This window comes from Corvus kubaryi, unplaced genomic scaffold, assembly GCF_017639235.1.
Source record: "Corvus kubaryi isolate FWS band 111438036 unplaced genomic scaffold, C.kubaryi_AGA036_p1.0 split1-37355, whole genome shotgun sequence".
NCBI lineage: Eukaryota > Metazoa > Chordata > Aves > Passeriformes > Corvidae > Corvus > Corvus kubaryi.
In genome coordinates this window covers 3,526,598-3,553,596 of record NW_024582078.1, presented here as the reverse complement: position 1 = coordinate 3,553,596, position 26,999 = coordinate 3,526,598, and the positions used below count along the sequence as shown (strand labels likewise).

The following is a 26,999-nucleotide window of genomic DNA, read 5'->3' as shown; positions in this document are numbered from 1 at the left end:
ATCTCAGCAGACTTTGAACACTGGCACAGGGCAAAGGGCTTGGCTGAATCCCACCAGAGGTGTCCGAAATCCTGCCTCCCGTGGACTCCTCCACCTGCTCATCCTGTGCCAGCCTTTGCCCACAGGCTGGGACAGAGAGGGAGCTCGGGATGGGGAGAGGATCCTGGAGGAAGGGCTGTGCCCTGTGGGGTGTTGCACAGCTCCTCTTCCACGCCACCTGCTCCTCCTCCACCCTGCCCAAGTTCCTGGCTTGACGCTGACTTTTTCCACTTCCCTCCCCGCAGCCAATTAAGAAATTCTCCTAAAAACTTGCCTGAGATCATTAACAATGCCTCTCTGACAAGGAGGATGTGTTAATTAACATCAATTGACCAAGAAGCCCAGGCAGGTGGGACAGCCTGCTGCCTCTGCGGTGCCCTGCTGCCAGCACATTTGTCAGGCCTGCAGAGCTCTGGCCCTGCTGGGGCTCTCGTGCTGGTGGCCAGACTGGTTCCAGTGCCTCCCCACAGCCCCCAGCTGGCCGGGATGTCTGTCCAGACACAAAACAAATGTGGGCAGCTCAGGGCAGAAGCCGTTGAGGTGAGGAATCCTTGAAGAAGAAACTTTCCGGGAAGAAGTGGTGGAAAGCGCTGCAGTGTGAGCTCGGGGTCGGTGGGTTTGTTTTTCCTGGATGAGTTCTATTTCAGACATTGCTCGTGTGGTTGTTCCTTTCAAGTGCTGCCTGCCTTTGCCTGCAGTTTGTTTGTTTTGCTTCGGTTTTTCTTTGTATTAGGGCTGTTTCTTCCCCTGCCAGTCACAGCCACAGGGTTCCCATGTGTTTGCTTCGGCATTTGCTTCCCTTTCCAATTCCTCCTCTTCCACAGACCCATTGTTCCATTCTCAGGCGAGCCACCACAGTCCTGAAGTATTTCTAGAATTTCCCTTACGTGCGGGTTCCCAGGCACAAAGCCTCAGCTCCCCAGTGCTGCGGGGCTTCTAAAGGGACCTGTGGCATCCTCAGGAGCTGGGGCAGGTCTGGTGTCCCTCCAGATTTGATGCCACCACCCCTGCTCCATCCTGAAAGAAGCTGAGTTCATGGAATCCCAGAACTTTTGGGGTTGAAAAGAACCTTAAAGATCATTTTGTTCCAAGCCCTGCCATGGGCAAGGACACTTTCCACTGTCTCAGGTTGTCCAGAGCCTCGTCCAGCTCCGTGGGTGATGCTGATGGGTTTGAGCTGGGTTTGGAATGCTGCAGAGCCCTGGCTTTGCTGCAGGATCTCCTGTCTGGATGGACAGACAGACCCAGGTGTCCTTCCTTAACAGCAGCAATGACAGACAGAGCTGTATTCCCAGCAGGGAAAATGGCTTGAAGGAGGGATCTGAAATGTCACACTTGGTGCTCAGCTCTGAAACTTAAAAACAAGTTTGGATTCCTCTTCCTCTTTAAACTTCCCCTCTTCTCCCATTCTCGTGGCCCTGGAATGGTTTGTCTTTCCAGCAGATGAGGTTGGTGGGTACTGAGCCAGCAAGGCCGGGAATTGCTCACGCTGGGCGCCAACAGAAAGGAAACATAACTCACAATATGCTGAGGGGAGCTCTGAAATTGCACAAATTATTCTATTTTATACTTTAATTAGTTTGAATTAGCAATGGGAATAGATGCGTAAAATGATCCAGTGAAGGGTGAAATGGAAAAAGGGCTGTGGTGTGGAGTACCACTTTATTATTGTGGGGTTTGTGCAGACAACGTGCAGGAGCTCGTCCTGCTGGATCTTTTTCCTGTGAGGACTTCCTCATCCCTGCAGGAGTTTGCCTCATCCCTGCAGGTGTTTGCCTCATCCCTGCAGGAGTTTGCCTCATCCCTGCAGGTGTTTGCCTCATCCCTGGCAGTGTCAAGGGCCAGGCTGGACGGGGCTTGGAGCAGCCTGGGACAGTGGGAGGTGTCCCTGCCCATGGCAGGGGTAGAACAGGATGGGGTTTAAGATCCCTTCCAACCCAAACCATTCCTGGGTCTGTGACTCTGCCAGGAAGGGCAGCAAGTTCAGGCTCTCTCCTGCAGTGCTTCCCTTGGGCCAGGCTTTGCCTGATCTCCTCAAAAGCCTGGGACAACGTGGTGCTTTTCTGGTGGCTGTGTGGGCTGGGGAGCAGCTGAGAGCCCCCCCAGCAGTGCCCTCTCCAGGCTCCCAACTCCTGCTTGGACTGAATCTGAGGCTTGAAGGGGCAGAAGGATTTAAGAGAGTTCAAATTCATCCTGGCTCTTAAACCCTGAGCATCTTTTTCTGCTTTTCCCTCCAAGGTTCTGAAAAATTCCCCCGGATGAGGTGGAAGTTGATTCAGGCTCCTGCAGGTTCCAGATAGGTTGAAGATGATGGATGTGCCCCAGGGAAAGTGGCTGGAATGGTTTTGCAAGCTGGGTCTAAATATAAAAGTTAAAGCTGGTTGTAAAGCAGAAAAAACCCAACTTTTTGTGACGTTTGCTCTTGCTCTCCCTCCTCCTCCTCCCCTGGACATGTATTTCCTGTTATAAGTTTGCTGTGGCAAGAAACGTTGAGATTTTCTGGAGCGTGGGTCTGGTACAGGGATTTGCCTGGGATCCCAAATGGAAATCCTGGGCACCGAACCTGGTGCAGATCCTGCCTTTCTCAACAAGAAATCCCTCCATCCCCGAGGTCCCTCCAGCCCCATCCCTGTGCTGTTCCCAGGAGCCTCTTGATGACTGTGGCGTTTCTGGCTGGTGCTGGTGAGGGGAAGGAGCTCCATCAGTAACCCTGTATTTATTTGAGCAGCGAGCAGGAATGTGCCCGGCAGACTAAACACTCCCTGCTCCCCCTGCACCAGGGGCTGCCCCTGCCCTGCCAGGGCCTGGCCCTGCCGACAGTTCTGGGGGCCAGGCAGAGAGGGGGAGCAGCAATTGTGGCCAGGAGCTCTCTGTGTGGGTGTTAAAGAAATTATTTTCGTTGTAATCAAGCTTGGGCCGTGCTGCTCACACGGGGGGATTGTTGTTTTCCCTCTTTATTTTCCCTCTGCCTTTTCCACCGGTTTCTCTGCTCCAAACCCCACCAGGCTGTGAACGTTTTGCTCTCCACTCCCAGATTTTACCCTCCCCAAAGCCCTACGAGATGGAGCAGCAGTATCACTTTTTAGATCAGGATTGAAGCTCTGTGACCTATCCTAAGTCAGGAAATCTGGGAGACCTCCCAAATTTTTAGTCCCACATTCCATTCTTCACTTTGCTGCTGTCCAGGTCGATGCTCCAACGAGGAGGGTGTGGGAAGAGAAGGCAGTGGATGTGGTTTGCTGTGCCAAATAATTTATAAAGACCCCATCGATTTGGGCATCACCTTCGCAACTGCAGCTGGGAGTGAACCTTTAAAATGGATAAATGTTTGTGAAAAGTTGATTCCGGCGCACAAAACCCCCTTGGAAGCTGCAGCAAATGCCCCAGTGCCTGTCCCCGAGGGGGATGCTCCTGGCAGGGCACACAGGTGTGCTGGGCACCACGGCTGCGTCCTGGGGAGCTGTGGGAGCGCCTTCCCTCCCCACAGAGCAGCTGGAAGTGGCCGTAGCCGGCGGCATTTTCCAGGCTTGGCTGAGCAATGGGCTGATCCTTCGTGGCAGCCCTGGAGGTGCAGAGGAGCTTTCGTGTGAGCTGTTGCTGCCAAGCTACACCTGTGAATATTTATAGATCCTGGGCTCATCTTCTCTCCACCCTGGGAACTTCCTCTCTTTCCTCCAAGCCTCCTTGAACTCTGGGAGAGCCAAACTTCTGGGTTTGATGGCAAAAAGCAAAGCTCAAGGGGGGTTTTGCTGTTGCTGCCTTGGAGCCCCAGTTCCACAGAACATCCCCGGGCTCTGTCCTTCCCAAGTACAAACAGAACAGCATCCCTGATTCCAGCTGCAGACAAAGCAGGGCAGAGAATTTGGGGCTTAAAACTGTGCTGAAGGCTCAACCAGCAGGGTCGTGCTGCGTCTGTAAAGGGAAAGAGGGGCAGGAGCACTCCATGACCCACTCGTGCTGCCAGGGCTGCTCACCGTCCTTTGTTAGGGAGAAATGGGAAGTGCTGGGTGTTTTCTCTTCTCAGGAGGCAGGAAAAGGCTGTGTTTGGGAGGATGGGTATCCCTGCAGTTGCTGTCTGCAGCCCAGAGGCTGCTCAGTTGCAGAGGAGTTGGCACAGGCGTTCTGGAGCGTGCTGGAAGCTGGCACGGGAAGGCTGCTTTATCTGGCCTTCAGATGGAGCAAAATATTGCTCCAAATGGGCATTGCTGAGGTCAGGGCAGCCATGGAGGGCACAGAGGAGGAGGAGGAAGGTTTTCAGGGAGCAGTTTCTTGCATTGCACAAAGTCTGGATGGGTTTGGGGGTATTTTAAGCCACAAGCACTCTGCTGAAGTTGTGCCACCAGCAGCAGTGACACATTGCCTCCTCCCCTCCCTGGCTCCACTTCAGAGCGTGTCTCTCCAGTTTCTCTTGCAGCACATATTTATCTGCTCCGTGCCCTTCTGGCTGTTTGATTTGTACTCGTGTTCCTTTTCCAACAGAGGCTGAGCAGAGCGCGGGGGGAGCGGGAGCCACACGGGCAGGGCACACGTGGGGCTGCAGGACCTGCAGGAGGCCAGACTGGCTTGTCAGGGTGTCAGAGATGCTTTCAATTAATTGAATTCAAAGACCCTCTCGGAATCCCGTTCCAGCAGTGGAGAATAGGGAGATTTGAGTAGAGAGGGGAACAAAAAGGAGCCCCAGGCACTGAGGGTCTCTCAGCTGCTGAGGGGGGTGGAGGTGGAATGCGATGAGCTTTAAGGTCCTTTCCAACCCAGACCATTCCAGGATTCTCGGGTTCTAAGACTCTCAGAGGCAGGGACATGCCTTTCGCTTTGTTTGTGACACCCTTAACGATCCTGGGCGGTGCCGTGGCCTCCGGAGCCACATCGGAACCCAAACGGCCAAAATCCCGGGACATTTAGGGCAGGATTTGGTCAGGGATCACTGCCTGCCTGCCTGGTTCTTTGGGCACTCTCCGGAGCTGGGGCAGCCCCTGGCAGGCACAGCCGAGGGAGCGCTGGGGAGCAATTCCCACCCGATCTGCTGGAATGGGGACAGCACTCAGCACTGGGGACCAGGAACGAGGCTTCCTTTGCCTCCTGACAAGCTGCAGTTTTGGCTTTTCCCCATCCATTTAAGAGACTCACAACTGTCAGTGCCCTGGGTGCTATTAACACCTCACTAAGAACACGATTTTAAATATTTTAAATTTTATTTTCTTTGTGGAGGAACCAGGGGAAGGATGGGGTTTCACAAATAACTCCTCCCTGTGTGGCTGGGCCTCGGTGTGAGCGAGCAGACAGCGCTGCCCACAAAAACAATTTGCTCAAAATCCCTCCAAAAAGAGCTGACCGCACTTTTATTTGGAGAAGCTGTGCCAGAAACAGCATTCCCGTGCCGGCAGAGAGGAGAGTGCAAGCTCCAGTTAGACAAAAACAAGCTGGATTTTTCCATTTTAGGTCTTTGCATGGTCCAGGCTGGTGGCCTGGGATCCCGCTCGTCCCTGGCACCTCGTCCAAGCGGGATGCTGGAGGAAATGTTGGATTTGTAGGAGAAATATCCCTGTGAGGCAGCAGCAGGGGATTGGGGGCTGGGTTTAGGCTTTGTTGGGGTGATGCAGGGGAGGCAGCGATCCAGAGCAGCTGGATCTCATCCGTAAAGGACCTTGAGCCTTCAGGGTGAATAAGGGGATCAGAGAATCACAGAATACCCTGAGCTGGAAGGCACCCACAAAGACCACTGGGTCCTGGCCCTGCACAGGACACCCCAAAATCCCACTCTGTGCCTGACAGTGTTGTCCAAACACTGAGTTTTGGGTCATTTTAGGAGTATTTTAAGCCATGAGCAGGATTCTGAAGCTGTAGCACCAGAAGCAATGGCTCATTGTCCCCTGGCCTCCCTGGCTCCACTTCAGAGGGTGCTGCTGGAGGTGTCCAGGCAGGGGGTGGCTGGTTTGGGGCTCTCCCTGTCCTCACAGGGGTGCAGGGGAACCACTGGATCAGAGGCAGCCCCCAAAGCAGCTCCCGGGTCCCTTCCCGTGGTGTCCATGGGGACGGGGAGCGTTCTGCTCATCCAGCAGGATTCCCCAGTGCCAGGAGCGGGGACGGTGGCACTGGGATCCCAGCTGGCAATCACCCATCCCTCCCTGAGGCCCTGGCTGTGCTCCCCACATCCATGAATTCTCCTGCCGTGGGTCAGTTCCAGTCGGAGCCTCAGTACCACGGGAGGGGCAGGGTTTGATCTCTGTGGAATCACCCCGATGGCAGCGGTGTCACAGCGCTGAAGGATGGGTGACAACGGGGACAGGAGGCTCCTCCGGAGCTCCCCGTTGTTATTGTCTTTGGGTGCAGAGCAAAAATGTGTAGGCTTCAGGCTAGATTGTGTAAATCTCGTTAGAAAGCCATTCCCAGCTAATGAAACCCTGGGAGAGAGGGATTTGGCTTCCCAGCCTTCAGCCTTGCAGCAAAGGCTGGAATAAATCCATCTCCAGTGGTGTGTGGGCTGCTCTGCCCTCTCCCCCAGCACGGGGGTGTTTTACTGGGGGAGCAGCCCCAGGTCAGCATTTGGTGCATCTGCACCTGAATAATTTCAGGTGATAACTATCTTCTCTTCAAAAAAGAAAAAAACCACCCAGAAACAAAACAACAACTGCCGCACGAAGAAACATCACCCGGCCTTTAAGGCTCGTGCAGGAATGGAGAACAGCCTCGTGAATAATTCGGCCTCCCCCTGCAGCTCGCTGGGCACTGGGTATTAATTCCAGGGGCCAGAGCTGTTAAGCAAAGCTGTTGAAAGGAGGGATGTGAGATAAATTCACCTCATCTTGGGTTGTTTGTGTAGGCTGGGGCTGTGCCTGCCACAGCCATGGATCCCACCCGGGGTCATGTTTGTTTGGCTGCGCCTTTATTGCTCTAAGTGTGAATTTAGCAGCTCCTACCGGGTGAAATACGATTGTCTTTGTGCTCCGTGGCCAGGCTGGGCTTTGCTGAAGTTCTGAGTGCAGCTGCTGCAATGTTTTGGTTTATTAACACAGATACAAGGCAGAGACACAGCCCTGGGCTTCAGCTGCAGGATTTGTGCCCAGATTTGTCCCTTCCCTGCAGATTTGGGGTGATTTGGACACCCAGGGCTGGCTGCCATCCCCATCCCTGGAGAGATCCGTGATCCCTCGTGTCCCAGCCCATCCTTGTGCTGGGCCTTCCCTTCCCTGCAGGCACCGAGGCAGGAATTGCTCTGTTCTCTGCTTTTTCTTGATTTATCTGTTTTTTCCTCACCTGTCTTGCCTTTGTCACCCATATACATCTATATATCCATGTATCCATCTCCCTATGTACTTATCCGACAACTGAGATGCAAATCCCGCAGTGCAGAGGCGTCCAGGCCCATCTGGGACAGCACAGGCTGCTGGAAATATTTCCATTGTTTTGCATTCCCTTTCCCCCTGCCTGTCCCAAAAAACACAGGGGTATCCTGGGCGTGTAATGAAGCCCCTGAAGGGTTGAACAGTTATTTCTTTTCCGCCTCTAACTAATCTTTTTTAATGCTTGACAGGCTCATGTTCTGTAATTGAATGCATTTTTATTTAGAAAATAACATTTAGTGCCACTTTGGATTTCCAATTATTCTTCAATCGGACTTTGAGGGCCTAATGTCTTTGTCACTTGGATGTGTGCAGGAGATGGCAACATCAGAGCAGACAAGAGCAAATTATTTCCACTACTGATTACTAGGCTTGGGAGGAAAATATGCAGGGACAAATTTAGTCTCAGCATAAATGTATGAAAATGAGTTAAAGCACTGCTCCAGCAGCAGCTCTGTGCTGTGGCTCGGTGCGGATGGGAAGCACCTGCCTGGCTCATCCTGCAGCTTCCTGCAACAACCAGGGAATCTTCGGGAGGAGGGGAAGGGAGAGGCTCGGTGACAGTGGAAAAGCCTCCAAGGAATGGGAGCTGCAGCATCCACCTGGATCTGTCTGTGGTGCTCAGGATGGGCTTTGAGGGCCTTGGTGGCACCTCTCGTGCAGGAGGAAAAGCCTCCCTGGTAAATCCATTGTGAACCCACAAATAACTCCTCGCCAAAGGAGGAGCTGCCTTCTCCCACCTCGTGGGTGTCCTTCATGCTCAGAGAGGACGCAGAGCTTTGATCTGGAGCTGTGTCAGGGCAGGTTTAGGTTGCAGATCAGGAAAGGTTCTTCCCCGAGAGGGTGCTGGGCACTGCCCAGGCTCCCCAGGGAATGAGCACAGCTCCAAGGCTGCCAGAGCTCCAGGAGCCTTTGGACAGCACTGCCAGGGATTTTTCCATTGCTTGCAGTGCCCAGTGGAATTCCACAGCCTGGGAATTGAGAGAGAGTAGCAGGATGTTCCTGTTGGTCTAAATCTGCTCTTGTAGTCTAAACCATTCCTTCAGGGCTCCTCATTAGCCTTGAGACAAATCTGGTGCCTTATCACAGGGTGAGATGCCCAAGGACACCATGGGCAGGGCCAGCCCAGCTCTGTCTTCCCTATGGGAAAAGCAAAATGCCTTGTCAGAGCAGTAAATTGGGAGAATCCAAAGTATTTTCCAGTCTCCAACGCAAACAATGAGTTAAACTTCAGCCCAAACTGATTTGGTGTGTGTGGGAAGGGGAGGGCCTGCTGTGCTGGGAGCAAGCACAGCGCCTTAGAACGATCAAACCTTCTGTTCTGACAGCTCTCTGTGCTCCCAGGGTTTGACGTGGCCCTGGAGCTCGGCCGTGCTGTCTCCTGAGATGTTTTTCTTGGTCCTCACTGACGTGTCCATGTGTGGTAACAGCCCCATGTCCTACACCCGCCACGGGACGCTGGGCTCCTTCTGTGGGGACAAGGACTTGGAGCTCATTTTCCTCCAGAACTCGAGAGTTTGGGATACGCTTAGGAGGGCTCATTCCTCACACTGGTGGTCAGGTTCCTAAATTATTTTTGACAGCCGCATGTAATGATATACAAATGGGAAAGTGATGGAGTAGCAGAAAATTGACTGGCAAGGACAGCGTGATGGAGTTAGAGAGCAATCCCTGCTAAAAAGCCGTGGAGACTGCGGCGCGTTCCTGGAGCAAACACGGAGCAGGGCCCTCGCCAGGCTGTGGAAGCAGCAATGATACCACTCTGTGACCTTTAAAGCTACTCAGGGCATTCAAGTGCTTTGGATTTTCAAGGCTCTATAAAATTGCACAAACGGGCTGTGCCTGGGACATTTCTCCCAGGTTTCCGCAGTGTTTGAACAATTTGAAGAGCCCTGAATGGTTCAGAAATGGGGAATTGAGGCTCGCTCGTGTTCCTGCCCTGAGTGCAGCAGACCTCTGTGGCTACAGAGAAGATCTGAGCAGGGTCTGGGATGGCTGTGTTGAATCTGCCCCAGAGCTCACCTGGAAAGGCGGCATTCCATGGGATGTGGGCGTCTGAGGGATGAACCTTGCAGCTCTGCCAGCCAGGATTCATAGAATCCTAGAACATAAAAAGGACCCACAGGTTCATCCAGTCCAAATCCTGCATGGGACACCCCAAAATCCCACCCTGTGCCTGAGAGCATTGTCCAAACACTCCTGGAGCTCTGGTAGCCTTGGGGCCGTGTCCGTTCCCTGGGGAGCCCGGGCAGTGCCCCAGCACTGGTCACCCAGCCTGGGATGTGGGATGCTGTGCTGGAAAAGCAGGCAGAGCGAGATGGGCACAGAAGGAGCCAGAGGGGCTGGATGCCCTCGTTTGGTGCCCAGCCCCTCTCTGGGCAGAGCTGCTGCTGAATAATCCTGTCAGTCACACACGAGGTGCGGGCAGAGCCGGGGTTGGGCCATTGAAACGATGCCTGCGTGTGCCAAGAAAACAAACAGAAAGGGCCAGTCAAAGCTTTTCAGTGTCATTGACACCCTCGGACGTGCCAGAGCCGGGAACAAAGCCGGCATTGAGGCGCAGCACAGCCTGGGAGGCTGCTGGGAGCAGGCAGATGCGGGGCTGTGCCCACCCTGCTGCGCCGCGGCCACTCGGACACGTGGGGCCCTCGCAAGGTGGGTGGCAGGACACGGCCTGGGCTTCCTCCTCAGCGAGGAGGGCGAACAAAATGTGGCCTCGTGTCCCCGTGTGTGCCAGGGGTGGGAGGTGGCCGGGAACTCGGGGGGTCTGTAGGGACAGCGGCAGGGAGAAGGCACAAAGCCAAGGCGACTCCAGCTCTGCCTCCGAGGTGCCAGGAGAGGGGTGGCTTTAGGACACTGGCCCTGACGCAGAGTGCTGCCAGCGATTTTGGGCACACCTGGCCTCTGTGCCCTCCGAAAGTGCCCAGCAGAGACCTTCAGCCCATCAGGCTCTGGGGAAGGGCAACCTGGGGACGGACACGGGGCACCACTCCGGCCACTGCCGCCCCTGTGCTGTGCCCCACTGCACCGCCCTCCCCAGCACTGCTCCCTCGCCCACAAACCGAGGATAATGTTTCCTCTGCTGCTGGCAGCAGCTGTGCTCTGTTGTGTTGTGTGTGCACACGGTGCCCATTCCAGCAGGGCTGCAGCTCCTCTTTAATCTCCGGGCACGCCAGAGACGCGAGGAACGCGCTGCCAGCCCGGGACACCGGTGTTGGGGACTGCCAGGTGTGAGCCAGGTCACTGCCTTTGGCTGCTTTGCTCCAGCAGAGGAAAGCAAGGGTTAATCTCAGGGCCCCAGTGGAGAGAGGGAAATAACCCAGGGAGCCTGGGGTCCCTCGCTGTGCTCCATCTGCCTCCCGTGCATGTGCTGCTCATTTTTCATACTGAACACAGCTGCCGCCAGCAGCTCTGTCCTACCCCGGCTCCTGCCAGTTTTATGAGCAAAGAATAAAGAGGGGGAGCACATAAAGCACCGAGGTTCATTTGCCGGTTGTCAGGCTGCCGGGGCAGCAGGGACCGAGCCATCGCAGCACCTTTTCATTGGCAGCGTTCTTTATTCATCCCCCCAAGCTGCTCCCCTTTTTGGAGGAAGGGACCTGCTGCTGCTCGTGCTTTTATCAAGGCTTTGGCCCTGCTTAGCTGGGTGGGATGGAAGGAGCTGCCTTTCCTGGGATCTCTCCTGGGGTGAAGGCATTGCTGTGCCGAGGTCGATGCCATCAGCCTGTGCTGTGAGCACTGGGGGCTGGCAGAGCCCGCAGGCTGCCCCTCTTCCTTCAGCTGGGTAATTAGGAGCTCTCAGAGAGGGGGAAGAGAGGTCACACATGGACTGGGCCTATTAACCCCGTCCCTTGCCAGCCACCCTGCGGAGAAATGCCCTCGGAGCAGCTGCTCCAGCACGGGCTCCCAGCAGGACGGCGGCTGAGGTGAGGGAAGATCCCCTTCCAGCCCTGCTCCCCCACGCACAGGTGGGGATTCGCCCCCAGTGGGAGTTTAGCAGCTGAAAAACATCGTGCCAGGGACCAGGTTTGGTCCAGAAGGGATGGTTTCATGTCTTTCACATGGCAGAAGGAGCCACCCTGGTAGGGCACCCTGTGCCCTGCTCCCTGCCAGAGGCAGAAGACAGAGCAGGTCATGGATCCACCAGCTCTTCTCCTGGTTTTTGGCATTCCCAAGTTGTCCTTAACCAACTGATCCCTGCAAGTCTCTTAGATGCCATCCACTTTCAGCCTCCTGGGGCAATGATTCCCCCTTGTTCCCAGCCTCACTGGGAGCTGAGGGCTACCAATTCCCACAGAAGTTGGTTAATTCTGTCCTCTCCAATCCCTTCCAAGCCCAGAGCTTTTCCTGGAGCTGATCTGTAGGTAGGCTCAGCAGCAGTCTGCAGGATCCCCCTCGCAGTCTGTTGGGTCTGTTGCTGTACTGACGCCAGTGATATTTATGGAAATATATGCAGAAGTTCCTCCGGCTCTGATGGAGCAGAAATAGTTTCATGGCATTATTTGCCCAAAATGCCACCGTTCTGAGTGCTGAACCCGGACAGTGAGAAGCTGATGTCAAAGCAACTGTTTACAGCAGGAGCTGATGTGGCTTCCAGGGACAAGTGACTTGGCGTTGCAGCCCTGGGAGCATTAATGCAGCAATGCTGAAGTTTGTGTGGAAGCTCTGAGCTCTGAGCCTCCCGTCAGAGCAGCGCCACAGCCCCAGAGCTGCTCTGTGATTCCGCATCTCCCGTGCAGCAAAACAGCAGCCCAAGGAGAAGCAGGTAAAGATCAAAGCGAAACCCTTTGCCCGACCTTCTCTGGCTACAAAACCCGTCCCAGCTTTTATTTCCCGTAATGGGAGGCCCTTGGTTGGTGCTCCCACTTTCCCAGGGGCACTTCCAAGCCGCAGGCAGCGCTGTTTGCTCTGCGGTGTGGAGGGAGAAGCAGGGGGTGTTTAAAGTGCTCACTTGTGGTGGCACCGCAAATGAAGTCATGTCCCGAGGGACGGGGATGTTGTGGGGAAGGTCTGATGGGTGAAAACCGCCGTGTTGTGACTCGTGACCCAGCGAAACCCCTAATTGTGTGTTTAAAGCAAACCCTAGGCTGAAGCTGTTTCCTTTGCCTCCGTCTTGGCGCGCTGCCTTTGGCTGTGGGGGGCTCGGATCACTCATCCTGTGGATAGGGCTGGTCAGGAGTCACCCCCGTTGTTAGGAAAGGAATGTTAAAGGGCTGTTGTGTAAACCAGCCGCTGTCTGAACAGGCTTTGTTTTCAGTGCAAATCCGCTGCAGGGAATGATTTAACCTTCATCTATTCTTTTTTTTTTTTTTTTCATTAAATAAGATTTATACAGGTATGGTATTGGAAAGGTCATCCATCCCCCGAGCTGTGGGACGAGCTCTGTGCATTCCTCCCTCTTCGCTTGGCTGTTTTACCCGTGGTTTCAGGCTGGGAATGCACCAAGCCTGGGTTTGTTGCCTTCCTGGGAAATGGATTTATCCCTGCCTGGCACACGGGGCCCCCTCAGCCCTCCTGCCCCCATTCCCACACTCGAGGAATTCTCCCGCCAGAGTCACCAGGAGCTGCTGTGTGGCCTTTCCCAAAGGGATCGCATCCCAGCTGGGGGAAAGCGGGGGGTAATTCCCCTCCTCTCCCTCAGGAAATACGGGATGCTGGATCTGCAGCACGGACCTGGGCTTTAAGCTCAGGATCTCTGGATGCTTCGCTGTTCCACACTCCGGCTGCCCCTGGATCCCTGAAATGAGCTATTTTATGTCTTTCTTGTTTACTGATATGTGCTGAGGCTGACTGAGGGGTTTTTTGCAGTTATTTAAGATCCTGTAGCAGCAAAACCTCAGTGGTTGGGCAGTGCAGCCCGGGTGTGCTCCCAGCGCTCTGTTTATCCCGTCGGCTCTGAGCATCCCCAGCCTTCGAGGACACTCCAGCCAGGCACGGAGCTTCACAGGCCGAGGCAGCAGAGCTGGGAAGGAGCTTTTGCAGCTTTTCTAGCAGCAACCTGTTCTCCAGGGCTTTTCTGAACCCTGAGAACAGATGGCTGGGCTGGAGGCTGAGATGCAAGGACAAGGGACTCGTGTTGACATTACCTTTACCGGAGTGCCTTTCATCATTAGCATGTAAATGCCACCAAACACCCAGGAATTATCCATCTATGATCTCTTCATTAGAAGAGGCCTCTGATCAGGTTAATCTCACTTTCCCAGCGTGGAAAGGAGGATGCTGAGCAGCTGTACCCACCAGCAAGGGGAAACGGAGTGAATTTCTGAGAGGGAAGGATGCTGCGAGCATCAGGTTTGAAGTGGCTCGTCAGTGATTGCTTTGGCTCTTGCACCGCGCTGCCAGGGCTGAAACAGCAGCGCTGATGGTGGTGATTGAGCCTGATGGGCCTTGAGCTCTGGGGCAGGTGGCCTGGAACACCTTGGGTGGGTGCTGAGCAGCCCAACTCTCCTGCGGGCAGGAGGGAAGTGGGGGAAGCTTCCAGCCCCGTGCGTTTTCCATCCTCTCAGTGATCTCCTCTCCCTCTTGAGAAGCAGAAGCCAAAGCAAGCATGGGGGAGGGTGGAGGAAATGTGTTTTAACAGTAAATACGGCCTTGTAATTTATCAATGCAGAGTAATTGAAGTAATTTCATGTCGGTTTTAAATGCAGCGCCCAGGGATCTAATCTATCTGTCTAATATTAATGGGGAATATTTGCTTGCCTCATTCATTCATTACTGTTTTCATTAAGACTCTAGTCCCATTTAGGAGTCTGTTTGTCATTTTAAACTCTTCTGTTTTATCTTAGCCTGCCACAATCCTTTTTAACAACTTAAGTGAATTCGTGAGTTGCAGGCTGGCAGCTTGGGGGAAGGGGCTCTGCTGTCTGGCGTGTGCTTTTCCTGGGGAGACAGGAGAAACAGACGGCTGGAGGCACCCGCAGGCAGCAGGCTCTGAGCTTCCCTGGGATCCACACCCCGGAGACTCAGGGCTTTCAGAAGGAGCTGGGTGTCTGCGCTGCCCAGCATGGAGATCCCTGCTTGGACTCAGCTGCAGGGACCCCGGCTTTGGAGGCTCCATCATTTCCAAGCCAGCCCAGGCAGGTGCTCGGAGCAGGGATGTTGCTGATGAGTGCTCAGGGTGTTCCCAGCTGGGTGTTCTCGTTCCTCCCAAGGTGTGTCCCCCCTCTAAGGCATCCCCACCTTCAGGATATCACAGAACCTCAGAAGGTCTGGCTTGAAAGGGACATTAAAGCTCATCCAGTGCCACCCCTGCCATGGCAGGGACACCTCCCACTGTCCCAGGCTGCTCCAAGCCCCGTCCAGCCTGGCCTTGGGCACTGCCAGGGATCCAGGGGCAGCCACAGCTGCTCTGGGCACCCTGTGCCAGGGCCTGCCCACTCTCACAGGGTGGAATCTCTTCCCACTGCCCTATGCCAGGGGCTCTGTCCCTGTCCCCACACTCCTCCTGGATGAGTCCCCACACCCCGGAGCTGGGAGGAGCCCAGGGAGCTCTGCTGGGGTGCCCACGGAGCATCACCTGCAGTGCTGGGTGGGCAGCAGGGCTGGGCATCCCTGAGCTGGAGGCATCCAAGCCTAATTAGAGTCCTGGGAAACAGGAGCATTGTGCTGCTAATGACTCTCTGGCAAAATGTTCCAGCTAAAACAGTAATTTCAATAAGCACAGCCCAATTGTGAGTGTTGAACACCTAATTACATTGGTTACTGCTCCAAAATTATTCCGAATTCTATTTGTGCTGTTTTCTCACCGAACAGAGAGGGGAAGAAGTGCACACTTTATAATCATTCACCTTAATTAATTTTCTGAGCTTCTGTTAAAACTTTTAAATGACTGCAGGGAGCACATCAGGAGTTCCGTGGCAGCCAGGCAAAGCACAGAACGCAGAGGCCGTGAACTGATGTGAGATGAAAGTTTGCTGTGTTGGATTGATCCCCACCTGAGCCCACAAATTTTGGAAGGCTGCCCCCCTTTTATCCTGATTAATTAGTTCCCCCGAGGTCTGGGCTAATCAGGCTGCAAAGGGCAATGCTCATCAGCGGGGTGGCCTCGCCCAGCGGTGTCAGAAGATGGTGCCAACACGTCAGGAAGCCACTGGTGATGGCAGCAGTGATGTCCCCTGGCAGGAGCACTTGGATGTGCCCCTGGCTGCTCCAGACACATCACCCTGGAATCCAGAGCGCGCCCAGAGGGGAATCCCACAGGAGCAGGGCGGCTGTGTCACCCTGGCTGGGGAGGAGCAGGGGAGCTCCTGCCTGGATCAGGATCCTGATTTCCAGGAACTCATTTGACCCTTTCCGTTCAGTCAAGAACAGAATTGCAGCTCCCCTGAGGTGTGGTGGTTTTCCAGGGATCCAGGGATGTGGATCCATCACAGCCTAACCCTGTCCCTGTGGGGGCGACCTTCAGCATCCCACTCCTCGTTATTGGCACGTGTACACCCTCACCACTCCCTTTTCTTGTCAGGGAGAGGTTCTCTGGGTCAGTTCTGCAAGACACACAGTGGTTTAGTGTCCCAACAGAGGAGAATCTGCTGAGGGTCCTGTCCTCCCCAGCTGCCATCCCTGTGTGGGGACACCAGGCTGTCACCAGCACCCTGGGGCAGGAGCAGCTCAGAGGAGCCGGCCAGGAATGAATGTGAGGCTGCACCTCATTATTTAATCCATGAATTTTGCTGCATTTGCCATTCCAGAAGCCACTGGGAATACCTCAGCCAGGTCTGCGCTCCAGATTTTATTTCAGCGTTGAAGATGAAAGAATTGCTCCCTGATTTTGTGTGTGCACCAGGCTTTTCCAGCTCTGGAGGCAGTGGGCACACGGAGATGGAGGCGGCCATGCATCCCTGGCCCCACAATTCCCAGATGTAGATGGTCCGTGCGAGGCAGGAGGCAGAGCTGGTGCTGCCAAGGCACTTTGGAGCAGTGACTGTCACACAGAGCTGGCACTGGTGTGCCAGTCTGAGCAGGGGGTGGATGCCAGGGTGGGATCCCAAATGCTGGGCTGAGCCTCCACCCACAGCTGGGAGCTGAGGGAGGGTGAGGGATGGGACACCCGGTGCCTGTGCCACGCAGGGGGCACCTGCCCCTGTGCCACCTCCTGCACAGGCCCACCCTGCAGCCCCGGAGCGTCACTGTCGCCTGCCAGGGCAGAGGAGGAGCTGCCAGAGCGAACAGACCGAGCATCCCATGGACGGTCACGTGCAGCCCGCGCTGGAGATGAAAACCCATTTCCCCTCCTGCAGGTTTGCACGAGCCTGTGCTGCTCCTGGGAGCGGGGCTGGGATCTCTGCCTGGCACTTTGTTATTCCAACAAACCCCGCTCAGATGTTCCATATTGATGTGATGATTAACTCGAGCCGTGGTAAACCACAGGAAAGCATTTGTCTGCAGGAGCCTGTGTGCCAGAACACGAGGCTGCTCCGAGCCCTGGCGGGATGCTGGGCCGGATGGATGGAGGAAACTCTGGCTTGAGGACAATTTTCCTGCTTGAGCAAGCCTCACTTCGGGATATTTGCTATTTTTTCAGTCTTCCTTGCTTCCCAGAGGAGGCTGTCCTCGCTTTCATCACCTCCCTCAGGAGCCTGGCGCGGTACGCGGAGGGTGTGAGGGAGCCAAGGAGATGGGAATGTTTGGAGAAGCTCTGATCCCTCACTCGGGGAGTGATCCGGTCCCCTGTGCTCCAACACAGCATGTCCTCATCAGATGTTAATGAGGTTCTTAGAGCAGCAAAGCCAAACCTCTGCAAAGGTTGCCTGGATCAGAGTTGAAGGGGCTCTCTCCGCGTGCATCTGCAGCGCCGTAATTAAATAATCCCCTCGTAGCCATGGCAACGTTGTCTCCGTGTCCTCTCCCACTCGCTGCTGCTCTGCCAGAACTTCCAGGTGTTGATTTGGTTCTGACAGCCCGGTGGGGGCTCTGAGAACCCTCCCTGAGCTGGGGGCATGGGAGAGCAGAGCTGGTCCTGCAGGAGAGGCTGGACCTGGCGGGAGAGCTGCCCCTCACCTGCTCTGTGCCTTCCTGTGGCACAGGAATTGATCCTGGAGCCATTCCCACCCTTGGGAGCTCCACAGCATTGTGGGGATGCTCCTCAGTTATTTGTGGCTAAAACTCCCCCTTTCCCCTCTCCTCTGTGCCCTGGCTCTGCCCCAAGGATTCATTTCGCGCATCCCACTCGCTCCTGGTCCTTCCACACTCATTGCTGGCGTCAGTCTCGGTGTGTCTGAGATCTCCACGAGTCAGGAACAGCAGTTTCCAGGTAGGAATTTCCACAGCCCGAAGCAGATTGCACCCACGTGTCTTGCTCAGCACAGCCAGAGTGTTCCCATCCCTGCACACTGGGATTTTTCTTGGCAAAGGTGCCCAGCAGGATGTTCCACCTGGAGCTGAGCATGGAGGCACAGGAGGAGGAGCAGTGGGAACAGGAGTCTGTCAAACTTCTTACAGCCCCTGAGAAAGTCTCACTTTATTTTCCCTGTCACCCTGACACATTAATGGCTGCAGCTGAGGCATCCTCCTTGCTCCTTCCCACACTTTTCCACATCTCCTGCCCCAGCACAAAGCAGAGTTTTCTCATGAATAAAGGAAAGAATCAAATCTCATTGGAAAGTTCATCAACTTTGGGCTCCTGCTCAGTGAGTGATAGATGGCTTTAATTACACTGAACTAGTTGGCATCTCTACTCCACTCCCCAAAGTCATTAAAAATTGATTTTCTGTTTGAACTCCAGCCCCCCGAGGGGTCTGTGGGCAGCGTGCCGTGGCTGTGGGATGCTCCAGGGGCTGTCTCCAGCCAGGGGAGGTCACAGGCCTGGGCTGGTAGCACGCAAAAGCTGTGGAAACTTTGCTTTGGCTGCTTATTTTAGGTCTTTATTTATTTATTTATTTATTTATTTGGAACTGGTTTCTTGCACTTATTTGTTCCGGGGGCTGGCAGAGTTGGAATTCATGTGTTTTGGAGAGACCGTATTGACTTTTTTTTTTTTTTTTTTTTAAATTTATTTTATTTTGCTGCTCTTATGGGTCAGGCAGTCATGGAAAGCAGTAATGAGACTTTATCATTTAATGGTTGAGCAGCAGGTTCGTTTTGGCACAGGGAGCAGGGAGAGAGGTCACAGTCAGGCAGGGGGGAGCAGGGCTGTGCCCTCAGGAGTGAGGAGATCCCCCGGCAGTGTTGGATTCTTGGCTGTTGTCCTTCACACAGATGCTCCTCTGCAGACATTGTTCAAAATCTCTGTGTGGTTTTTAAAGAATTATCATGTGCAGAAGCCGCAGCTCCTGAGCAGAAAAAGAAACGAAGCGCTCAACATCAAATCATCTCTAATGAACTCTTATTCACATAATTCCAATCCTCTGTTATTTATAGAGCGCAGCGAGAGCATCCAGCTCCTCACAAACACGAAACAAGCCCTGAGCTGCATTTAAATCACAGGGACAGATCCTGCCAAGCCTCCCTTTGTTGGGGATCCACAGTGCCGGGTGATTTTGGGGCTGTCCTGACCTCCAGGCTGGGTCCGAGTTCACCGTGCTGGGCAGATTTTAGGGGAAACCCAGCGACCTCCCTGGGTGCTCCTGTGCTGGCTGGTGTCTCCCACAGGGAATGCTGAGAGCTGTGGGATGCTTGTTTGGTTTGAAGAGCACGTGTTTGCTTCTGGTTCTCCACCCAGGAGCAGCGTGATGGCTGCAGCACTGGTCTGCACTGGGAAATGCTGGGGTGGGGTGGATGTGGGCAGTGTCAGCACCAGGCAGGGTGCAGGAATAAGTCCTGGCTGGGCTGTCCTGGGGGGCTGTGCTGCCTCCAGCCCCTGGGGTCGGTCCCACCCCACGGTGCTGTCCCTAAAGTGCTTTTTGCTCCTTAGAAGGGAGAGGCAAAGCAGGAAAAAACACCTGACCTGTGGCCACTCGAGGTGTAGACCCTGCGAGGACACCCCAGGCCCCCTCTGCAGCCAGGAATCAAACCCAAGCCCTTCATTTCCACCTCTGACCCTGAATTTCTCTTCTCCATTCCCGAAGCTCTTTCATCCATCACTGGCTGAGGGCATTCCCACCTCTGCCCCTCATTTCCAGGGTCCCAAACCGAGCCCTCCACCCATCCCACGGGCTCCACGTCGGCGAGAAAACACCAACCCCGCGCTTCCCTGGGTGATCTCTGTTCCAGGAAAAGCTGTTGAGTGGGGCTGAGGAAACAAGAAGAATAGCAGCCCTATTGGTGTCGTCCTCAGAGAGGAACTGGGTTCTCACTGTGTCAACAGCACTTGGCGTGACAGTGGCCGTTGTTTGGGGAGACACTGCTCCTTTCAGAGCCGGCTGCTGGGAGCCGGGTGCTGTTTTGACGGACAGAGCCGGTGCAATCCAACAGTTGTTTGAATTCCCAGCCAGTTGCAGGCATCGCTCCCGGGGCCCGAGCGCTGCAGGGAGGCTGGGAGAGGATTATCTGCAGTATTTGGTGGGAGAAATGGAAATAGAACCACAGGATCACGGAATGGTGTGGGCTGGGAGGGAGCTTGAAGATCATCCGGTTACACCTGGACACCTTCCACTCTCCCAGGTTGTTCCAAGGTCTGTCCAGCCTGGCTTTGAACACCTCCAGGGACAGGGAGTCCACAGCCTCTTGGGAAACCTGTTCCTGTGCCTCCCAACCGTATAGGAAGGAATCTCTTCCATACATTGTAGAGGGACAGAGCAGGAGCTCTGTGCAGAGATGGGATGCAAGCCCACCCTGCTGCTGGAGGTGGCAAAGGACGGGTTGGAAAAGTTCAAGTGGTTAAAAAGGTTAAAAATGTCTTTGCTGGAGCCAAGCAGTGACCTGTGGTTAAAGCCTGGTGTCGTTTTGAAGCCTTTGGGGTTTCAGTGCTGGTAAATAGGTGAGGGCCGTGCTGCACCTCAGCATCAGGCAGGGACCTTCCTCATGTGCTGTGGGTGGGAGAGGGGTTTACAGCAGTGTTTGGGGTTGTTCCCACCTGTGCTTCCCTCTGTGGCATCCCTGCCTGGAAGGGACAGCAGTCCCCAGGGGGTCAGGCTTGGGGCCAGCGTGGCTGCTGCTGGAAGGGCTCAGAGGGGCCAAAGCAGTGAAACACCCACCCAGACTAAACAAGCTGCCAAAATGCCCGTGATTTATTGCCTGCAGCAGCTCCCATGGGAGAAGGGTGAGAGAGCAAAGCATAAATCAGGGAGGAGAGGACTCAGCTCCAGCCACAGCGGAGGTCTGGGCAGGGGGGCTCAGGGGTTTGAGGAGCCGACGGCGCCGTGGGAGCCCGGCTGGGGCTCTGTGTGCCCAGGACTCGCCCAAGGGACGGGGTGACCTCATGTCTCAGTCTCCAATAATTCCTATTCTCGCATGTTGGAACAAATTCATTTCAGGCTGTGGATTTGCTGTTGTGTTCCGTGACTCCGAGGGGCGAAGTGGGACCTGGGGCTGCTCTGGCTTTGCTGTGGGAGAGCAGCTCTGAGAATGTGTGGTTCCCTTGCAGGTGTCCCGGGTGCCCGTGGAGTCCTGTGAGCAGTACACGACCTGCCAGGAGTGCCTGAGCTCGGGGGACCCCCACTGCGGCTGGTGCTCCCTCCACCACATGTAAGTCCAGCCTTGGCTGTTTCCTGGTGATAAAAGCAGCTGTCAAGGCTTCTGAGTGCCTCCCACGCAAAACGAATTAGGCTGAAGTTCCTTAAATCCATTTTTCTCTCCTTTGGACATTCCCTGCATTGCAGCGCAGATGCCATTGGAGATCCCTGAGCTCCCGGGGAGAGGTGAAGGGAAATAAACCCCTGCTCCAGGAGCAGTGGGTCGCCCACAGCGTGGGCAGGGGGATGTGGACACAATGGAAAACCAAAATTTAAACTGGTGGGAATGGAGGCCTGGTGGTTTGCACACTCCTGCTCCTTGCCCAGGTTGTAAATCCCAAATAATGTGAAATTTTTAAAGGCAACAGTAGATGTGAATCTGTGAGTGGGGCTTTGCTTCCAGCGAGGTTACAGCCCCAGAGCAGAGCACAGAGCCCTTTTAAATGCACCAGGAAAGGAGATTGAAATCCTGCAAGGGGAGGTCAGGGGTCTCTGCTCCAGCTGTTCCCGGGGGGATCCGGCAGCGGGCTCGGAGCTGGCAGCCCCCCTCACACTGCCAGGCACAAAGGGCTGAGGGTGCTTTTCTCCAGGGGAACTCCAGGAAATTCTCTCTGCATTCAGGAGGTGTCCGTGCCCTTCCTTTCTCTGCCCTGCCATAATAACGAGCACTTCCTAAGGCGGAAGGGAGACCACCGGGCAGAGGAGCTCGGGGGAGGAGGGGAAGGCCTGGGGAAGGCTGGAGCAGGGGAATAGAAATCCCTCCGGCCCCGTGCCAGCTCGCAGAGCGGCCCCGTTACTGCACGGAGAGCGTGGCAATGGGGGAGGCAGAGTTCAGGGCCCCGCACAGCAGCGCTTGGCCCCTTGCCTGAGGAGCAGGTGCTGGAGGGGAGCGGGGAGCTGCAGGCTCCTCCGCAAATCCGGCCTGGATTCGGGGCTTTGGGGTGCAGAGCAGCTCCCCACAGCGGGTTTGGTTTTTGGCCACACTTGGGGAGGTGCAGGAGAAGCAGCTCAGCCCCTGAGCATCGCACAGGCTCCTCTCAGGGAAGGGCTGGGGACAGCAGCAGAGCTCTGAGCATCCCACAGCAGCACCTCAGGGCACTCTGGGCATCCTTTGGGGTTTTTCAGCTGTTTTCCTTTGCAAACAGGCCTGTCCTGCCCTACAGCTGAGCCACCCTTTGTGCAGTCATGTCCGAAAGTCTTCACTGCCACAGCTCCTTCTTCAGAAGGGAATTATTTCCATCCCTGGGCATTCCCACCCCTCGGGCTCTGCCCCTGGGGCAGCCACCCCAGTGTGCCCTCCCAGGGACAGCGGGTGGGGAGGGGACGCTGCAGCAGGGGCTGTGCTGGGGCTGTTGCTGCTGCTCCTGCTGCAGCTCCTCCGAAAGGATCACCGAGCACTTCCCTCATGCTAATGAGCTGGATCTTCACAAGCCACCTGGGAGGCAGGTAAAGGTTGTTATCTTCATTTTGCAGAGACAAAACCCTCAATGACAAGAGGAGAGAAAAGTGTCATTTCCTCTGCCCTTTTGGCCATGACATTTCGGCATCAACCTATTCCCAACAAGGGCTCCTCCCCGATGGGATTTCTCAACTCTCCCTTCAAGCATCTGCACTTCAGAGCAGTGATCATTTTTTAGCCTTTTTTTAAGCTGTAAATAATTGAGTTTATCTTACTGTTCCTCGAAGCCTCTGTCATCTTTGTTTGGAGGCCCCAAGTGCTGGAGTGTTTGTATTTAATATGTCATCTCTCCCCTTTAATTCTCACACATTCCTGCTTCCAGCTGGAGCAGCTGCTCTGTGGAAGGGTGGTGGGTCAGGGGGTGACGCTCACACTGTGTTTAGGGATGGCTGAAAGGGTGAGGGGCAGAGGAGGAGGTGATTTGTTCATCCTCTGCATGGACAGAGGGATCCTTTGCTCTTTGGGAGTGATCAGAGGCCTCCAGGAGATTGTTACAGGATCTCTCCAGCCCAGTGGGATCTGAAGCCTGCAAGACTTCCCCGTGCTGCTCTCTGCAAGTGTGTTATTGTCTCCAGGCCTATTTATCTCTGTTGGGGCTGTTGCCATAAGTAGGATGATAAAAAAGAGCCATTCCAGCGAGTCAATGAGATAAAGGCTCCAGTCAAGAGCTCACTTTAGGGCTATCTTAGAGATTCACTTAAACCTCGATATTTCTTCCTTTGGCACCATTCATATTTAGCTCCATTATGCTCCAGGAGAAAAGGTACAAAAGGGAGAGGGTGAGGAGAGCAGCCCCAGCGTCTGTTGGGGATCACGGGGGTGGTTTGGAAAGGGAAAGTGGAAACCTCACTTATCCTCATCTAAAGCAAACGGCCTCACTCCCACTGTCCCATAGAATCCCACAGTGGGTGGGTTTGAAGGGACCTTAAAGGCAAATTTGTCATCTGCACCCCTGGAGGGGGGTTGGAAGGAAAGGATTTTCCCCAAATGACATAAACCAGGAAATCCTGGAGGGATGCCAGCACCACAGTCTGGTTTGAGACACTGAAAGTCCTCCCTTGGTTCCCAGTGGGTGCTCTGCTGGAAACAGCGGAATTTCCCTCTGCTCCAAGGACACCTGCAAGAGAAAACAGGGATAAGGAGCCATGCTGGAGCCCATGGAATGCCAGCAGCAGTCCCAGCCACCTTGGCATGCTCAGAGCGTGCGTCCCTGCTGCTGGGAATGGGGTAGAGCTGGGAGCTCAGGGCGTGAGCACCAGCCAAGCACCGCTGGCAGCAGCTGGAAGCTCCCATTCCTGGCCGTGTCTCGCACTCAGCTCCAGGAGGAGATGATTAGTGAGCTGTGTGGGTTCAATTAGGACAGAGGCATCATCCTGCCCCTGCCTGTTACTGCTTTCTGCTTTAGTTCCTGTGCAGATGATGAGTTCATGGCTCGTCCCACACCACCAGCACATGGGATTAGCAGCTCTCAGTTGTGTCCCAGTGCAGGAATTACTCATGGGATACTCACGGTTTGTCTTTTTGCTGATCACAGAATATTTTCCAGCACCCTTTGCTCCTAACCTGGTGCCCAACACCTGCTCCCTGTGCGGGCATCACCAGGTCCTGCTGCGGAACATCTCCCCGGGGGTTTTGGGTGCGTTCTGTGCTCTGGGTGGGTGTTCTTGTGCTGAGTGCTCGTGTGTGGCAGGTGCTCCCCGAGGGACCGCTGTGAGCGGGCAGAGGAGCCGTTCCGCTTCGCAGGGAGCATCAGCCAGTGCCTGAGTGTGACGGTGCAGCCCAGCAGCATCTCCGTGTCCGAGCACAGCCTCCCGGTGAGCAGGGACGGGGGCTGCGGGAGAGGCACCTCCAGCAGGGAACACTCCACGCTCCAGCCTTTCTCCCTTCCCTCTGGCACAAGTATTTTCTTATGAAGTCACGCTCGCAGAAGGACAGGGGAGCCAAGGGGTCACCCGAGCTGGGGAAGGAGCCGGAGGGGGGACGGCAGAAACAAATTCCCCTTCCCCTGGTGCCCCAGCTCACATTTCCCTTGGTCTGGTTTCTGTAGCTGGTGAAAGGAAAGCCTTTGTTTCCCAAAAAGCTCCTCTGTGAGCAGCGCTCGGGCCTGGCTCTCCGAAGCTTCCCAGCTGTTGCTGCCGGAGCCCCCCAGCCCCCTGTGGCAGCTGGTCCTGCTGCCTCCCCTTCCCAGGCTGCTCCCAGAACCCCGAGTAAAAATGGTGTGGGGAGAGGGGACTCAGCCCTCCAGGCACTGGTTTGCCATGGGGACACTGCCCAGCTGTGATGGGGACACTGGGGACTTGCTCCTGCCAGGCCAGGGCAGGGTGGTCTGTCCTGTCCATGCAGTGGGAGGGGAGGTGGATTGAGCTCAGGGGTTTGGAGACAGTCACTGCTGCTCTCAGGGTCCTGCCATAGGCTTTGGGGGTGGCAAAGCTTCTGTAGAGCAACCAGGGGACAAAAATCTGCCATTGCCACCACTCCTGACCTGCAGCGCCCAAAGGCTCAGCGGGGTGGGTTTCTATCCATAAAGAACATCCTTGGCTTCCTTTTTCCCCCTCCCTTTCCCATGAAAGGGCAGCTGGCCAGAACCTGTGGGCAGGTGGGTGATTTGAGGGGGTCATTTTGAAAGGGAAAACAGTTGGGACAGGGAATTTGAGGGAGATCTGGGAAGCTCTGCCTGCTCACAGCTCTGTTTCGCTCCCCGGTGTCCCTGCTGCAGCTCAGCCTGCGGGTGAGCGACGCTCCAGACCTGAGCGCCGGCGTCAGCTGCCTCTTCGGGAACCTGACGGAGGTGGAGGGGCAGGTTTCGGGCAGCCAGGTGGTTTGTGTGTCACCGCCAGCCAAAGATGTCCCTGCCATCCCCGTGGATCAGGGTAAGTGATGACTCCTGAGCGGTGACACGGTGTCAGACAGCGCGGGGCAGCTTTGGGAGTATCAGCTGAGTGGAGCAGAGCCTTTGGGGCTGCTGCCGGAGAAATTCGTGCTCCTGTCAAAGCCTATTGAACCCAGGGAGCTTCATCCTTAGGAAATGCATCCCACACAGGGCAGGATGGGCTGGCAGCAGGCAGCAGGGAGTGCTTGCCCTGTCCTTACACCCTCCCTGCACTGCCAGACAGCTCCCAGGGCAGGACAGGAGCCGTCTGTCCCCTCCAGGGTGGCTCACAGGTGGCCAGGAGCTCTCATCCCTGCCAGACGGGGTAAATCTGGGAAGCAGGAATCTCCCCTAGGCCTGGCTCAGCACCCACAAGTACTGGCTGCAGTTTCTCTGTTTCGGTGCTGGTCTCTGGGTTGTCTCCTCATTAATGTCACCACTGTCATATTTTCTCTTTCCGTAACTGAAACGCCACTGGCTTGGAGTTCATCTTCTCCTTGGCATCCTTCCAGGTGTCCACGGTGCCTCCCTGCTGATGTCTTTGTATTTCTGAGGCATTTTATGGAGTCTGAGACTTGGGGAACACCGGGGGGCCCAGAGCCCTGTAGTAGCAGGACCAGGATAGGCTTCCCCACAGCAGCCCCAAAAGAGCAATCTGCTCTTAATTGACCCAGAGCGGAGGCTCCTGGAGAGCTCCGCTGGTGCTTCACTTGTTTCCAGCAGCGGCTCCTGTTCTGGGAGATAATTCAGGGACATTATGCCCAGAGAAGCTGTGGATCCTAATCCCTGGAAGTGTTCAAGGGTGGGGCTGGATGGGGTTTGGAGCAACCTGGGATGGTGGAAAGTGTCCCAGCCCATGGCAGCGGGTTGGAATGAGATGATCTTTCCCTTCCAACCCAAACCTTTCCATGATTCCACGATTCTATTCCTGGGCTGCCTCTCAGAACAGTCTCACTTCTTATACCAGAGACTGACTCAGGAACAGGGCGAGATTCCAAAATCATCCCAAGGCAGCGTTTCCCCCGTGTCTCTGATGCATTTTGCCATCAGGGCTGGTTTTTTGGAGGCATTGTTGGACACAGACACCCCGGGGTGTTCGGGGGCAGGGTGTGGGTGGAAGTCCTGGCGGGTGGGGGAGCAGGGAGATGAAACCCCGAGCTCCCCAGCAGCAGGTGGCTCAGCGGGCGGGCAGTGGGCAGCAGATCAGCCCGGGTGTGCTGCTGTCCCCTCGCTCCCGCGGGCAGGAGTGACGGGCTCTGCTCTGCATCCCCAGACTGGTTCGGCGTCGTGCTCCAGCTGAAGTCCCGGGAGACGGGCAGGACCTTCGTCAGCACCGAGTTCAAGTTCTACAACTGCAGTGCCCACCAGCTGTGAGTGCTCCTTCCCCACCCTCAGCAGAGCCAAAAACCAGCCCAGAAAATTTGGGGGATGGGCGTGGGACCGGCCAGGGGTGTTGGCACGGTGCGCGGGTCGCAGCACGCACGGTGCGGGCCAAGGGCAGCCAGCAGCCCGGGTCTGCTCGAACTCCGGGGGCGTGCGGAGCTCGGAGAGCCCCGGGAGGACGCAGGTGGAGCGAGCCGGGAGCAACCTCAACCTGCTGGTGCCCCCAAGCTGCGCGATCCCGCAACTGAGAACTCGGATACAGTCGGCACGGGAACGGGAAGGGAGCTGCTGGGGAAGGCAGAGCAGGGGGGCTGGGGGATGCGGGCAGAGGCAGGTGGGATGCGGGCAGAGGGAGGTGGGAT

General features: G+C 55.5%; 1 protein-coding gene across 3 annotated transcripts in view; it reads left to right on the top strand.

Annotated features, from left to right (window-relative positions):
• The window catches only part of PLXNA2 (plexin A2), a 139,181-nt gene that overhangs the window by 63,536 nt on the left and 48,646 nt on the right, over window positions 1-26,999 (top strand). For all 3 annotated transcript variants that reach the window (XM_042013565.1, XM_042013566.1, XM_042013567.1), the window contains exons 5-8: window positions 20,839-20,939; window positions 24,076-24,199; window positions 25,102-25,255; window positions 26,528-26,624. In XM_042013565.1, coding sequence (XP_041869499.1) covers window positions 20,839-20,939; window positions 24,076-24,199; window positions 25,102-25,255; window positions 26,528-26,624 — 476 coding nt within the window. The remainder of the gene's footprint in view (window positions 1-20,838; window positions 20,940-24,075; window positions 24,200-25,101; window positions 25,256-26,527; window positions 26,625-26,999) is intronic.